The sequence below is a fragment of the Gallinula chloropus genome, assembly GCF_964237585.1.
Source record: "Gallinula chloropus genome assembly, contig: HAP1_SCAFFOLD_181, whole genome shotgun sequence".
Classification (NCBI taxonomy): domain Eukaryota; kingdom Metazoa; phylum Chordata; class Aves; order Gruiformes; family Rallidae; genus Gallinula; species Gallinula chloropus.
This window is the reverse complement of record NW_028168395.1, coordinates 236,674-252,334: the sequence shown is the minus strand read 5'-3', so window position 1 is coordinate 252,334 and position 15,661 is coordinate 236,674. Positions and strand designations below refer to the sequence as shown.

At 56.9% G+C, this 15,661-nt stretch overlaps 1 protein-coding gene and 1 long non-coding RNA gene across 2 annotated transcripts; both read left to right on the top strand.

Annotated features, from left to right (window-relative positions):
• Positions 1-8,754: 8,754 nt before the first annotated feature.
• Positions 8,755-11,032, top strand: LOC311204533. The gene is made up of 4 exons (XR_014618068.1): positions 8,755-8,915; positions 9,112-9,245; positions 9,967-10,042; positions 10,492-11,032. It is a non-coding gene; the product is annotated as an uncharacterized lncRNA (long non-coding RNA).
• On the top strand, positions 11,030-13,336 carry LOC311204531 (sentrin-specific protease 1-like; the record flags this gene model as incomplete). The annotated part of the gene is made up of 5 exons (XM_084280943.1): positions 11,030-11,047; positions 11,356-11,624; positions 12,163-12,247; positions 12,876-12,971; positions 13,229-13,336. 5 exons carry the CDS (start codon positions 11,030-11,032, stop codon positions 13,289-13,291), a joined length of 531 nt encoding a protein of 176 aa, XP_084137069.1. The 3' UTR covers positions 13,292-13,336.
• Between the last annotated feature and the right edge of the window lie 2,325 nt (positions 13,337-15,661).

Sequence of the window (15,661 nt, the reverse complement as noted above, 5' to 3'; positions counted from 1 at the left end):
CTGAGGGAAACCGGGTCTCCCGCTCACATCGTGCCAGGACAGCCAGCAGCGCCTGCACAGGCACCTTCCTGCCCTGGCACTGCGCTCTGCACGGCTGCTGGGAACTACTACTGGTGCAGCCGGTGTCTCTCTGCACAGGACGCTCCTTCTCCTCAGGGACACAGAAGCCACAGGCATGGGGTGGCCACCGCTGCCCACAGCATGGGGGCTGGAACAAGACGGATCTCTAAGGTCCTTTCTCACCCCACAACCATCCACCATCTCCTACTGGGAGCTCTGAGATACTGGCAACCGTTAACACCTGGGAAGGCATCCCTGTTTCTGCACAAGCCCTACGCCGGGACTCCCCTCCACCTGCTGTACACACAAACACAGACACACACAGACAGACTGACTGACAGACACCCCCCCCCCCCACACACACACACACTCCTCTGCTCCTGCCCCACACACACTCCCAGGGCCCGTTTCCTTTCAAATTCCCGCTTCACAGACGGAAAAGCCAACGGGGTTGGAGGGGAGCAGGTTTGCCAGGGGCGTTCTCGGGGCGGGGGAACACCGAACTCCGCTCCGCCCTGGGCTCTAACGCCGAGAAGAGGCGGCCAAGGCGCCGCGCTCCGGGCTGGCTCGGAGGGGAGTGGGGGGAGAGGTCCCACAGGCCGCACCCCGAGAGGCCGCGGGGACTCGGGACGGGACGAGGCTCTCAGTGGCCGTACGGTCTCGGGGCGGCTCCCTGACCTGGGGGGCGGCCCCTTGAGCGGCGGCAAAGACCCCCGGCAGGCTGCAGTGGAAACGCGCCCATCCTGCGCGACGCCCGGCACGGCCCCGCCGCCCCTCCCACGACCCTGCGGAGCAGCCCCTCCATGGGCTCCTACCGCTGCCTGTCAGGGGAGGGAGAGCCCAGGGAACCCAAGGGGCGGGGCCAGAGGCGGTCACGCTGCTCCCCCTCCCGCGGGCGGGGCCTCACTCGCCAGCACCGGGCTGGGTGGGCTGGGCCGTGTCCATCCCCCCTCCCCCGGCTCTGCCTCCTGCTTCCCGGCCGGCCGGCCCCTCCTCCGGCTGGGCGGGACGCTTCCCTCTTCCCTCGCCTTCGGAAAGCCCCGGGCGGGGCTTCTGCGGGGAGCTCGGCGCCGAGCAGCCGCCGCCCGGGCCGTGCGTGGGCGCTGCGGGAGCTGCTGAGCTCTCCCCGGCGGTGCCGGAGGAGAGGGGCGGCTCCCTCCTCTCTCTCTCCGCCCCCAAAACGCGGGCTCCGTGGCCCGGGGGACGCAGGTGGGTGGGACCGGCCAGTGGCCAGGCCCCTGGGCAGGTTCCCCCTCCGGTCTCCTCCCCCCGGCTCAGCGGGGGAGAGGACGGAGGCTCCCGGGGCTTACCGAGCCCTTTCCCCAGCGCTCTCCCGGCGCTCGGGGCCGGTCTCCTCTCCCGCTCCCGCAGCACCGACCGGCTCAGCCATGGCCGAAGGCTCGACTGAGCGAGAGCGGCGGGTGGGCAGGACGCGTGTCCCGGGAAACGGAGCGGGGAGTTCGAAAGCGTTTAACGGCCCCGCCCGGGACTGGCCAGACCGGCTGCCCGGGCAACGGCGACGCGCGACCGGCCGCCGAACCCGCCGGAAATTGCCGAACCCGCCGGGAATTGCCGATCCCACCGGGAATGGCCGAACCCAGTGGGCGGGAACGAGTCGGTTTCCCCTGTCCCGCTGGGTTCGGCTGGGTCCTGCAGCCACCCCGCTCCCCCTGCCCTGCCCGAGCCAGAAGGGCGGGGATGCGGGGAGGGAGGGAGCTGCGCGGGCAGCCGGGGTGAGGCTTCTCGGGGTGCCCCCGGGTTTCCACCCCGAGAATCCCGGCACCCCCTGTGTTTAGCTCACGTTTCTCCTTTCCGGGGAGAACAGGATTCCCCACCGAGGCAAAACTCCTCCGTGTCAGACGGGAGGAGCATCGATCCCTTTGAACAGCCAGCACCGGGAATCTCCTGCCTTCAAGTCAGGCTGCCAGCACTAGAACTAGATGCTGCCTCTCTCAGCACAGAGCAGATGAAGCCCCCAGCCCCATTTACACCAGCTACAAAGTCCCCACCACAAGGGCAGGGCTTATTCTCCCTGTCATGACTTCTTGGCGCTGGCGGGCAGCGGGTCAGCCGGGCTTCCAGGCCATTCTCCCTTCCCTTGTTGGAGGAGCTGTTTGTCCGTCTTCTTCTCTCCTTGCTGAGCATCCTGGCAGAAGGGAGGGAGGGGGAGAAAGAATTAACAAAGGAGCTCAGGAGCTCAGGGTGTGAAGGGAACGTTTGTGATCTGGGGACAGAGCAAACTGCACAGGCTGTTCCCAAGACAGTGGCATGGTTGAGGGGGGTGGACGTATAGAAGGGAGCATAAGAAATCGCATTTATAATTTACACATAAATAAGAGTAAATTCAATGACTAACTATTGCAAGATGCTTGGAGGGAAAGGTGCTAAGGAGAACAAAATAAATGAGAGCAAGGTTGTGACTCGCGACAGACAGGGACCACCTGTCAGCAGACAGACGGTCTGTTTAGAGACAGGCGGGAAGCCGGGTTTATCCCCCACACCGGGACCCGACTCCAGGCACCACCATCCCTCGAGGGGCGAAGAGATCGGGATGGCCACGCAGGACCAAAAAAATTACCGAAAATAAAGTCTTCTGATGAAGGACGTATCATGTATAAAACTCATGAGAACATACATTACACTTCATCTCAGCCAAAAGGCCCAGAAGCGATGCCTGACAGCCAACCAGAACCTCTACACACCCCCGCCGGCACTCACACAAAACACGGTTAATACACATTTGCCCCGAAACACCCTCAGGTCCCCCTCGCATTCACATTCCCCTGCCTATCCCCCTCTTCCCGCCGGGATCCGCTGCTCCTGGCTCCGTTAATCGGCGGAGAGCTCCGCACCGAGCACTCCCAGCAGCCCCTGCGCGCACCTCTGATCTTTATTTGCATAGACACGCCCCTCTCCAGCCGCTCCTCTGCCCGGTATCCTCCCCAGATAGCACCCAGCTTCTTCCTTCCCAGAACCGGCCACAATAAGATGGGCAAACAGCCGGTGTGCGGATGCTTTTAGGCATCAAAGGTAAACTAAGGATATTTGGCGATAAGATGGGTTATCAGAACTCGTTATAATCACAAACCAGTCAGTGGGGTGTGAACAGTGTCTGTAACCAAGTAGCAGTTGTTCAGCTTGCCACCTTTGCAGTAACAAATGTCTCTAATCTGTGGGATTTCACCCAATAAACGGCTTCACCTGAAATTCATATCGAATTGGGTGTTGCTCATTGCCGGTCACCACAAACTCCAGAGGGAAAGAGCAGCTGGAAACAATCCCTGCAGCAACCAGACAGTGCTCAAGGATGGTGGAGAGAAGAGAAAACAACACCCTGCAGCAGTACGGCTGAGAAGGTGAGCAGCTGTTACAGCTCTGGGGAATGAGTTCTCTAGTGAGGAAAGGGCCACAGTCAGGATTTGAGCAACAACCCTTTCAAAGAGGCATAAAATAGGATGAGCCAGCACTGGAGCGTCTGCTGCGGTGGGGTTGTGACCATGGAGTTTCACTCCAACTGCACTTAGTGCTCAGTGTAAACACCTGGCAAGGGGTGGGGGATAAATTATGGGATGCAGTCTCTAGGGGAGACAAGAAGGGCAAGAGAGTTGCTGCTGCTGGGAAACTTGGGATGTCCACTCTGGAAAGCATAAAAGCGGAGCAGACAGATGCCACGGGGGCTGCTAAAGCTCTGGCGGCAACGGCACGGCCTGCTGGGAAAGGGTTTGAGCCCCCAGTCCCAGGACCGACCGCCCCCCCCACCCGAAGGCTACGGATACAGAGAAACACAGACAAAAGCACCGGTCAGTGTTGTCCCCACGGCACCTCCTGAGCCCATGGACACTGACAAGGAGCCTGTGCACACGGACAAAAGCCCTACAGAGACGGTCCCGAAGCCGCCTGGCCAGAATCTGCCTTGTCAGACATCGGATCAGGGACCCACTTGGTCTCTACACCCACCGCTCCCATCCACACCTCCCACCCAACCCCCCCAGAAATCACTGTCTCCTGATGAATCGGTTTGCAGCATTTGCTCGTATGTGCCACAGGCTCAGGGATGCGTTTATCCACTGAGAGCAAGGCTGGGCACAGAGCAAAAGGATTTTTGATGGTGACCATTGAAAGTGGGCAGCTTACTTGAAAATTAACCTGGAAAATACAACCCCCCGTTTGGGTCGAGCGATGGCCGCTTACTAAAGAAAAACTTGCCCACTTCCAAGATTGAATAGAGGAGCAACTGACCAAGGGACACATCCAGCCCTCCACAAGTCCGTGGAACTCGCCTATTTTTTATTGGGTCTAACCCCCAGCCAAAGCAGTTTCAAGTAAGCTGCCCACTTTCAATGGTCACCATCAAAAATCCTTTTGCTCTGTGCCCAGCCTTGCTCTCAGTGGATAAACGCATCCCTGAGCCTGTGGCACATACGAGCAAATGCTGCAAACCGATTCATCAGGAGACAGTGATTTCTGGGGGGGTTGGGTGGGAGGTGTGGATGGGAGCGGTGGGTGTAGAGACCAAGTGGGTCCCTGATCCGATGTCTGACAAGGCAGATTCTGGCCAGGCGGCTTCGGGACCGTCTCTGTAGGGCTTTTGTCCGTGTGCACAGGCTCCTTGTCAGTGTCCATGGGCTCAGGAGGTGCCGTGGGGACAACACTGACCGGTGCTTTTGTCTGTGTTTCTCTGTATCCGTAGCCTTCGGGTGGGGGGGCGGTCGGTCCTGGGACTGGGGGCTCAAACCCTTTCCCAGCAGGCCGTGCCATTGCCGCCAGAGCTTTAGCAGCCCCCGTGGCATCTGTCTGCTCCGCTTTTATGCTTTCCAGAGTGGACATCCCAAGTTTCCCAGCAGCAGCAACTCTCTTGACCTTCTTGTCTCCCCTAGAGACTGCATCCCATAATTTATCCCCCACCCCTTGCCAGGTGTTTACACTGAGCACTAAGTGCAGTTCGAGTGGTCACAACCCCACCGCAGCAGACGCTCCAGTGCTGGCTCATCCTATTTTATGCCTCTTTGAAAGGGTTGTTGCTCAAATCCTGACTGTGGCCCTTTCCTCACTAGAGAACTCATTCCCCAGAGCTGTAACAGCTGCTCACCTTCTCAGCCATACTGCTGCAGGGTGTTGTTTTCTCTTCTCTCCATCATCCTTGAGCACTGTCTGGTTGCTGCAGGGATTGTTTCCAGCTGCTCTTTCCCTCTGGAGTTTCGCTGGTTTCTTCACTCATGGTATCAGGAGCTGGTCGGTCACAGGTTCAGGTTGTGTCGGTCAATCTCGGGATCACGCCGGGGTCACCATTTGTGGTGACCGGCAATGAGCAACACCCAATTCGATATGAATTTCAGGTGAAGCCGTTTATTGGGTGAAATCCCACAGATTAGAGACATTTGTTACTGCAAAGGTGGCAAGCTGAACAACTGCTACTTGGTTACAGACACTGTTCACACCCCACTGACTGGTTTGTGATTATAACGAGTTCTGATAACCCATCTTATCGCCAAATATCCTTAGTTTACCTTTGATGCCTAAAAGCATCCGCACACCGGCTGTTTGCCCATCTTATTGTGGCCGGTTCTGGGAAGGAAGAAGCTGGGTGCTATCTGGGGAGGATACCGGGCAGAGGAGCGGCTGGAGAGGGGCGTGTCTATGCAAATAAAGATCAGAGGTGCGCGCAGGGGCTGCTGGGAGTGCTCGGTGCGGAGCTCTCCGCCGGTTAACGGAGCCGGGAGCAGCGGATCCCGGCGGGAAGAGGGGGATAGGCAGGGGAATATGAATGCGAGGGGGACCTGAGGGTGTTTCGGGGCAAATGTGTATTAACCGTGTTTTGTGTGAGTGCCGGCGGGGGTGTGTAGAGGTTCTGGTTGGCTGTGAGGCATCGCTTCTGGGTTTCTTGGCTGAGATGAAGCGTAGTATCTGTTCTTATCTGTTTAATATGTGATATGTCTTCAATTAGAGGACTTTATATTAAGCGATTTTTTGGTCCTGTGTGGGCACTCCGATCTCTTTGCACCCGGAGGGATGTGGGGTGCCTGGAGTCGGATCCTGGTGTGGGGGATAAACCCGGCTTCCCGCTCGTCTCTAAACAGACCGTCTGTCTGCTGACAGCTGGTCCTTGTCTGTCGCGAGTCACAACCTTGCTCTCATTTATTTTGTTCTCCTTAGCACCTTTCCCTCCAAGCATCTTGCAATAGTTAGTCATTGAATTTACTCTTATTTATGTGTAAATTATAAATGCGATTTCTTATGCTCCCTTCTATACGTCCACCCCCATCAACCATGCCACTGTCTTGGGAACAGCCTGTGCAGTTTGCTCTGTCCCCAGATCACAAACGTTCCCTTCACACCCTGAGCTCCTGAGCTCCTTTGTTAATTCTTTCTCCCCCTCCCTCCCTTCTGCCAGGATGTTCAGCAAGGAGAGAAGAAGACGGACAAACAGCTCCTCCAACAAGGGAAGGGAGAATGGCCTGGAAGCCCGGCTGACCCGCTGCCCACCAGCGCCAACAAGTCATGACAGGGAGAATAAGCCCTGCCCTTGTGGTGGGGACGTTGTAGCTGGTGTAAATGGGGCTGGGGGCTTCATCTGCTCTGTGCTGAGAGGCAGCATCTAGTTCTAGTGCTGGCAGCCTGACTTGAAGGCAGGAGATTCCCGGTGCTGGCTGTTCAAAGGGATCGATGCTCCTCCCGTCTGGCAGTGAGGGGTTTTGCCTCGTTGGGGAATCCTGTTCTCCCCGGGAAGGAGAAACGTGAGGTAAACACAGGGGGGGCCGGGATTCTCGGGGTGGAAAGCCGGGGGCACCCCGAGAAGCCTCACCCCGGCTGCCCGCGCAGCTCCCTCCCTCCCCGCATCCCCGCCCTTCTGGCTCGGGCAGGGCAGGGGGAGCGGGGTGGCTGCGGGACCCAGCCGAACCCAGCGGGACAGGGGAAACCGACTCGTTCCCGCCCACTGGGTTCGGCCATTCCCGGCGGGTTCGGCCATTCCCGGCGGGTTCGGCGGCGGGTCGCTCGTCGCCGTTGTCCGGGCAGCCGGTCCGGCCGGTCCCGGGCGGGGCCGTTCAACGCTTCCCAAGTCCCCGCTCCGTGTCCCGGGACACGCGTCCTGCCCACCCGCCGCTCTCGCTCAGTCGAGCCTTCGGCCATGGCTGAGCCGGTCTGTGCTGCGGGAGCGGAGACCGGCACCGAGCGCCGGGAGAGCGCTGGGGAAAGGGCTCGGTAAGCCCCGGGAGCCTCCGTCCTCTCCCCCGCTGAGCCGGGGGGAGGAGACCGGAGGGGGAACCTGCCCAGGGGCCGGGCCGCCGGCCGCTCCCACCCACCCGCGTCCCTCGGGCCGCAGAACCTGCGGTGGGGGGGCGGAGAGAGAGAGGAGAGGAGAGAGCCGCCCCTCTCCTGCCCGGGCTCTGCCTCCCCAGACAGGCGGCGGGAGGAGCCAATGGCGGGGCTGCCCCGCACAGCCCTGGGAGGGGCGGCCGGGCAGGGCCGGGCCGGGCAAGCGGGGGGCAGAGCCGGGGAGGGACGGCCCAGCCCGGCCCAGCCCAGCCTGGCGCTGCCGAGGGAGGGGGAGCAGCACCGCGCATGCGTGGCCGGCCCTGGGCCACACACACCCCCACCCCACACACCCCCCCGTTGGCTCCTCCGCGTTCTCCCTGCCCAGACAGGCAGCGGTCGGAGCCAATGGCGGGGCTGCTCCGCACCCTGGTGGGAGGGGCCGGGCCGGGCCGTGCCGGGCGCGGCGCAGGACGGGCGCGTTCCCGCCGCGGGCTGCCGGTGCTTGTGTCCCGATGGCTGCTGGGGCCCCTCGGCGGCCTCTTCGTCGCCGTCCGCCGCGCCCCCCGCGCCGTCCCCGGTCTCGCCGCCGCTGCAGAGGCCGCCCCCCAGGTCAGCGATCCGCCCCGAGGCCGCACGGCCGCCCGAGGGCCTCGCCCCGTCCCTGAGGCCCCGCGGCCTCCCGGGTGCGGCCTGCGGGACCTCTCCTGGGCGTTGGAGCCCAGGGCGGGAGCGGAGCTGCGGGTCCCCCCGCCCCGAGAAGGCCCCTGGCGAACCCGCCCCCCTTGGCCCCCCGGGGGCTTTTCCGTCTGGGAAGCGGGGAGTTGGGAAAGAAACGGGCCCTGGGAGCGCGCGTGGGGCAGGAGCAGAGGGCTCAGTGTGTGTGTGTGTGTGTGTGTGAGGGGGAGCAGCGGCTGGGGGCGAGTCCCGGCGTAGGGCGTGTGGAGACACGGGGCTGCCTTCCCGGGGCTGAACCGGTGCCGGCGTCCCGGAGCTCCCAGGCACAGATGGTGGGTGGTTGTGGGGTTGGAAGGGACCTGAGAGACCCATCTTGTTCCGGCCCCCCTGCTATGGGCAGTGATGGCCGTGCCGTGGCTGTGGCTTCTGTGTCCCAGGGTAGAAAGAGGCAAAACTGCGGGTGTGGGTGGTGAAACCCCCGGGGAGAGTAACTCAGCGTTGTACACAGGGGCATTGCCCCGCTGAAGGGCCGTGTGTGGCTTGGGGGGGTGTTAACCTGTGCAGAGTAAAAGAAAAAGCCCGTTCCACGTAAGCCAAAGCCCTGTGTTTGGTGCTGGGAACAAGCGTAACTCATGAAGAAGCATTAACAGAAGGGAATTACCCCACTGTAGTGGGATAATTAGCGGTGCCTTGGCTGGGAGAGGCGGGGGATGCTCTGCGGTGTCTGTGAGTGTGTCTGAGATGATGCCAGGGGGGCTTGGAAAGGGAACTCCAGCAATTAGCTCTGGGAGTTTTGCTTGTGTGAAGCTGAGCCGTGGTTGTACATCCCTGTTCTGTGTCTTCTCTCCACAGCCCTCATCTGCCTGTGGAACATCCTGATGGGCAGGAACCTCCAAAGCTACAACCAGGTGGCGCCCATGACAAAGGTAGTTCACAGCCCTGGTTCTTCTGGGGTTTGGTGTCCCTTGTAAAACTGAGGGGTGTCTGAAACTGCAGAAGGGTGTGCAGCTTGGAATGAATCCCAGTGCTTTGGGTGGGATTGAGGAGCTGGGCTGCCATGCAAATGGCAATCTGAACCCCCTCTTAAGTCATGCTGTCATGTGTCCTGCCTTTGTTGTTCAGATGCTGCCATCCCTGGGTGTGAAGAGAAGGCTGAAGAAGTTTCTGCTGCTGCGGTGAAGGTACCAGCCAGGGCAGCAAGGAAACGCCGAGCTTCGGGCAGCGATGCCGCTCCAGGAGCAGAGTCTGTGGGAGAGGTTAGCAGAGACTTTCCTGACCCTGTGCAGCCTCAGGCTCTTCTTTGCCCTTGACAGCAGGTGCCTCTTGTGTGCTGGGTTTGCCTCGCCCAGATTTTACCTGCTCTGCTCTGGCATGTGGAGCTGAGGAAGGAGCACCCAAACTACATGACCATGTGAGAACAATCGCCTGCTTCCTCTGGATAAAGCCCTCTCTGCTGGGTTGGGTATCCACCGGCCCGGGAGAGGATTCCCCTAGGACTTTGGCTCTGTAAAAACGAGTCCTGAGCTGCTTGACCCCTTAGTTTGGCTGGGAGGTGCAATGTTCTTTTTCTTACTGCCCCATAGGGTGAGAGGAGTAAGAAACCCTCATGCTCTATTATTTGTCCCTGAGAGCACCATTGACTCTTTGTTTGTACAAAACCCCTTTCTGAGGGGCTCAGCTCTCCCCCAGCCAGAGTCAGGGCTGAACTCTGGAATGCTGAGGAGCTGCCTGAGGGGAACTGGGCAGGAAGCCTGAGGGGGTTTAATCCCTGCACATAAGAGAGCCCCTATTAACAATCAAACCCAAAGGGCAGCTTGCTGGTCAGAGATCCTGCCAAGATCCTTCTGCTGTGCTCTGAGCCAGCAAATCCCAGTCCCTAAATCGGACCAGAGCTGCCTCCCTTTCCAGAAGCTTCCGCTGGCTTGGGCTGGTGTTCAGGTTAAACTCAGGGTGGTGCTTTGTTTGTTTCTGTTGCAGACTCAGGCCCTGTCATCTGAGCCTGCAGTGAAAAGACCCAGAAGTTCTGTGCTGGAGGAAGAACTGGTGCAGACTGGTAAGGCTGACGTCAGGGCGTGAGCTTGTTTCTCCTGCGCTCTTCCTGGCGTGTGGTGCGACTCTCCCCCTCGGCTCACGGACGGGCTGTGGCGGCATCGCCCCTCGGTAGCGTCTGGCAGTGCTGGGGTGGGAACTCAGTCTCTTCCCTGCAGCTCCAGCTGCGATACGGCTGCTGCCAGCTGCCCAGAAGGAAACTGGTCTGGTTTGGGGTGTTAGATCCCCAGAACCCTTTTTGGGTTTGAATCTGGGGTTCAGCCTGTCAATACCTCATGCCCAGTGCAACTTGCTGCAGTTGCCAGTAAGGAAATCTGAGACTGTTCTAAAGGAACAGAATACAGGGAATGTGGGGATGTAGGGGAGAGAGTAAACATTGACCTTTGGGGAAGCTCATCAACCTCCTCAGTTGCCTTTAACAGTGGCTGATTTGCTTATGCTCTCCTCTTGTAGATCAAATGCCTTGCGGGACTCCCTTGGGCAACGGAACACTCTCCCTTTGGGACAAGACAGCTCCTTGTGCCAGGTAAAACCCTTCTGTTTGCTTTGACTTTCTTCTCTGAAAGGTTTGCTTTCCATTTCATTCCTGAAGATCCTCTGTGCTGCCCAACATTTGTCTCTGTGTCCGCACAGGGATGTTCTTCCAAGGTTTCCTGGGCTGCTCTCCTAAGGGAGGTGAACCTTCAGTAGCTTTTTATTTTTCCTTACTCCCCTACCAGCTAGAGATGTTTTTGTTGTTTTTTTTTTTTTTTTAATCTGGGGCCGTGAAATGTAAGGTAATGACAGGGGATGCCAGGATTTTCTCTCTTCCTTTCCACCTCCCCTGGTCCTTCTCGCACAACTTAGAGGCAGTTTTCTCTTTTGGGTAACCGTGAGGTGACAAATTTGATTCCTGCCCCTCTGGTCTGCCCGAGTTCAGAGTCACCCAGCTGAGTGTGAAGAGCCTCTGCACAGAAATGCCCACTGTGTTTTGTCATGACACCAGTGCAGGATGTTTGACAGTCTCGTTGTACTTTAGGTATTTGTTTTCCTTTAGCTGTGGCTCCCCACTCACATGTAGACAGTTGTGTAGGAATAAATTGTCTCCTTTCTGGTGCTCTGACACGTATCAATGCCAAATGCCGTGCTTATAAACACTGTGGTTCCTTTCTGTTGTTTTTTCCTGCCCCACAGTGCTCCAGCCTCCTCGACTGCTGAGGCCCCCTTGACTGCTCCAGCCTTCTCCAGTGCTCCAGCCTTCTCCCCTGCTCCAGTCTTGTACAGTGCTCCAATCTACACCGTTGCTCGAATCTACTCTGGAGTTAAATCACACCCCAGTCTTCCATCCTACTGCTGTGTTCCATCCTACTCCGGTGTGCCATCCTACTACTGCCGTGTGCCATCCTACTACTCCAGCTTGCCATCCTACTTCCATTTTCCATCCTACTACTGCCACATGCCATTCTACTCTGCTGTTCCACCCTTGCTCCGTCTTCCATCCTTGTCCGGTTTTCCAACCTTCTCCAGTCAACCAGTGACAACTCTGTATCAGCTGGACCAACAGAAATATGGAGGAGATCCCTTTCCATCTGGGACTCCAAAGACCTGTGAGTATCCCCATGATTCGTACCTGTCCCACTTGGTGGGTAGACTGTAGCTGCACCACACAGCAGGAGGACGTAGTATCTGGTTGTCGGGACTTGTGGAGGGTGACACATTACTGCACCCCCTTAGGTACCCGCTACTTAACTCAGGCTTGTGGTTACATGGTGCTCTTCAGTCCTTTTTTCATGCTGTTGGTGACTCTCTCTGTGGCAGCAGAGCTTTGAATCCCCGTAAGCTGGTGGTTGTAACACCATGTGTTGGAGGGCAGACAGCAGGTATTGTCCCAGCCCCCGGCCTGGGAACTTCCTCCGCTCAAAAGCTTTTGTATTTCCTCTTCCTGGAGGTGCACCTGGTATGTGGGTACAGGGTGGGCATTGCAGTTCCTTGCTTGGTTCTCCTGTTCCTCCTCTGACAAGGGGTGATCTGGAGGGTTCCTAAATGAGCTTCTGCTGTTGTGGGAGTCTCCTTCAGCAGCTGGCTTTTTGTGGGAATAAATGCTGGAGATAAAGAGGATCTTTTGTTCTCTTTTGGGTTAAACAGCAAATTCCTGCAAGAAGAAAACCGTGAGAAAAGAAAGGTGGAGCTGGCTTGTTCCCAGGGGACTCCTCACAGCACAGAGCCCCACGTAAGTGAGCGCTGCTTGGGTTTGGAAAATGAACTGTGGCTCCTTGTGGTGAGGGTCTGAACCCGTCCGAGTTCAGCCCAAGTCATCAGCCCGAAGCTTCTCCTGTTCTTATGGCACCACCTCTGGCTGCGAGCGGAGCGGGAAGCTGGGTTGGACTCTCCAAGCAGAGCCTCTTCTCGCTGGCCCAGTGCTCTCTTTGCTGTTTTGGGGTTGGGGTTTGTTTAATCAGTCTGCCCCATTCAGGTGAATCTGACTTTGTCCCCATTCCATAAGTTTTTAAGGATCTGTTGAGCCCTTGTCAGAGACCGTAGGCTGCCAAACCCAGCTCTGGGATGAGGATTGATTCTGGCTTGGAGCACAGAGCCCGGTGTGTGACAGAGCAGGGGCTGGTGCCAGTGTTTCTCAGGACATTCCCTCAGAGGGAAAAGCGAGGCCTCAAGCCTTGATTGCAGAGACACGGCGCTGTGCAGAGCTGGGTGTGCCGAGAGCTGGGGGGACCCGCCGAGGCTGCGGGAGTGGGAAGCGCATCCCGAGTTGGGTGCGGTTAGCGCAGGGCTGGTGTGGGTAACGCCTGCTGCTCGTCCTCTGAGGGAACGGCACTTCCTCTGCCTTCCTCTGCCTTCCCTAGGAAATCCCTCAGCAGCAGAACAGCAGCGACTGTGGGGGTTTCGCCTGCCAACACGCAGACAGCATCTCCCAAGACGAGCCCATGACCTTTCCTCAGGTGAGCGAAGGTTTCCAACAGCTCCAGAGCTTTTTGCCCTGGGTTTTTTCAAGAGCTGGGGGAGGGGAGTTCAGGCAGCAGCCTGGGGCAGGGGCTGAGGGTTTGTACCTCTCCTTGGGCGCGCGCTTGCTGGGGTCGGCACTTTGGGGTGGTCTCAGCAGGGCAGAGCAGCGCTCCCCGTCCCTAACGAACCGGGTGTTTGTGCCTCCTTGCCACCCTGACTTTCTATTTAATGGCTTTCTCTCTCCTCTTTCCAGAGTCACATCCCTCACTTCCACAGGAAGATGGTGTGGGACATAATCCACCAGCAGCTGCTGTGAGACGGGCACCACTGCAGTCACACTGTGATCCCCTTGGACTGACCCTCGTTTTAGTTTCTCTTCTGAAGTTTGACCAAGTCCCTGCAACGTGGGGTTGGGTTTGTTGTTCTGTTTTGGTCTGTTAAATGTGCAAAGAGAAATATTTATTTATTTTATTGCATTAAATATTTAAATTCTATAAAAAAAAAGCCGTGCTGGTGTGAAGCTGTTTGGGACCGGAGCGGCGTTGACCCTATAAACAATATTTCATCAATCATGTTGGAGTGGGTTTTTTGGGGGTTCTTTCTGTTTTTCCCCCTTATATTCTCACAGCTGCTCTAACTCCTTTAAAATCAAAATCGAATCCTACACTAGAACCAAAATAACGTAGAAGTGAAGCTGTTTTATTAGGGTGACTGTCACATTTCCCCCTTTGAAAGTTTTGATAATCATACTCAATACTTTCACATACTCAAATTGTGGCTTCATTGAATGTCAAATTGTCATGTGCAACTTCTTTAAGAAGTTGCAATTCAACTTCTTTAATCAAATTATAATTTATTTTTTAGATTGAACTGCTATTGATATTAGATTTGTATTTATTTTCTTATCCAAACTTGTTCACCTGCTTTTACTTGCCAAGTTACAGGTTTGTAACGGGGCCTGTGAGTGTGATAAACAGAGATACTTCAGGTTTTATTCATTCTCACTTCTTTTATTACTATGATGTTAGTGCTATGCCTATTCTCTTAAAAAATAGTAATTAAAAAAAAACCCCAGTCCTGTATCTGCTGCAGATGGACTAAAAAAACTCTAGTTTGACAGGATCTTGAATCTCCTGGCTTTGTCCCCATCTGCAAGATGTGCATCCTGGTTTTCTGCCTGCTGCCCCCCTGTCTCAAGCCAACCCACTAGAGGTCTAGAATTGCAACAGTTGCCAGGGACCTCTGGTGACCAACCAGTGACATCTCTGTCAGAGGGGCATCACCTGGGAGGTCACTTCCCAGAGGGGAAGCACCTCCAGCCTTGTCAGGGGAGATCACCTCCGGTCTTGTCTGGGGAGATCACCTTGAGCAGGTCGCACACGACGGTGTCCAGGTAGGTTTTGAGTCCCTCCAGAGAAGGAGACTCCCCAGCCTCCCTGGGCAGCCTGGGAGGAATTTCCTTTTCTTCTTTTCTTCATTTCTTAAATCTTCTCTTTGATGGCTCAGCCGGGTGACAGTAGAGATGGTAAAGCCGGTATTTACTCCGTCTGCCCTTTCTCCAGACTTTATCCTACCTCCTGGGTCTGGGATTCCTGAGGGCCCCTTCTAGACAGGTGGATCCTGTCCCTCTCCAATAGGTTGGAGTCACCAAAGAACATCCCCTTGTTGTCCAAGCCAACCCCCTGGCCTTAGTACCAGCCGTGTAGCCAGGAGTTGAGAGGCGTGAGATTTCCCAGCCCGTTCAGAAAAAGGAGGAAAAGCCAACTTGGGCACCAGTGTTTTCCACTGGCACCCCCAGGGCTTTCTGGTCTTCTTGATTCTGCCTGGTGAAATTGTTTGAAGTATAAAGGTGAAGTCAGGTGAAATCCAGAAGTCTATTGGTGCGAAATGTCCTGATATATGGTCTTGGGTGAGGAACTTGTGGTGTGCTCTCTGGTAGGGACGTGAATTTCAGGACTGGAATTCAGGGACAGAATTTCAGGACTGGAATTCAGGGACTGAATTTCAGGACATGAATTTCAGGACTGGGAAACGACCCTGTTGGTGCTCATAGAAACACCTTCAGGCATTTATGAAGCTTCAGGCTTTGTGTTACTTTCCCAATGACGATTGTAAGGTGCTTTCTTGTTTCTCTTCCCAGCTGTAATCCCTGAGGCTGTGTAAAATGGCTGGGCGCTTCCACAGAGTCCTCCTGTGTGCCATACCTGGAGTGCTGGCACTTGTTGGCTGCTGGTGGCTGTACTGCCAAAGGAGAAAGTCTGCCACCTTTAATCAAGAAGAAAGAGCCGCTGAAGAGCAGCAGGAAACACCAGCAGCGAGTGTTGGGGCGAGAGAGGCAGCCTCCAAGGAAGAGCAGTGCCCAGGGGATGAAGCCTCAGCCTCCCTGCCTCTGGAGATGGCGAGCGTTGCGTCCTCTGGCTGTGCACGTGCATCTGAAGGTGGGACGAGTGCGAAGGCCCCGCCGCAGAAGACAACGTGGTCTGGTGCATCAGGCCAGCAGTTGGATTCACAGAGGGTATCTGCAAGCCAAGATGTGCCTGCTGAGCAGAGCTCAGCACCAAGAGAAAAGCCTCCCACTCTGGCTCTACCTGAAGGCAGCATCGTGCCCCACAGTAAAGGGGTGCATAAAGAGGATGAACTGGCCTTGCATCTTGACGGTACCAGGGCAGCAGGAATGGGTGAAGGT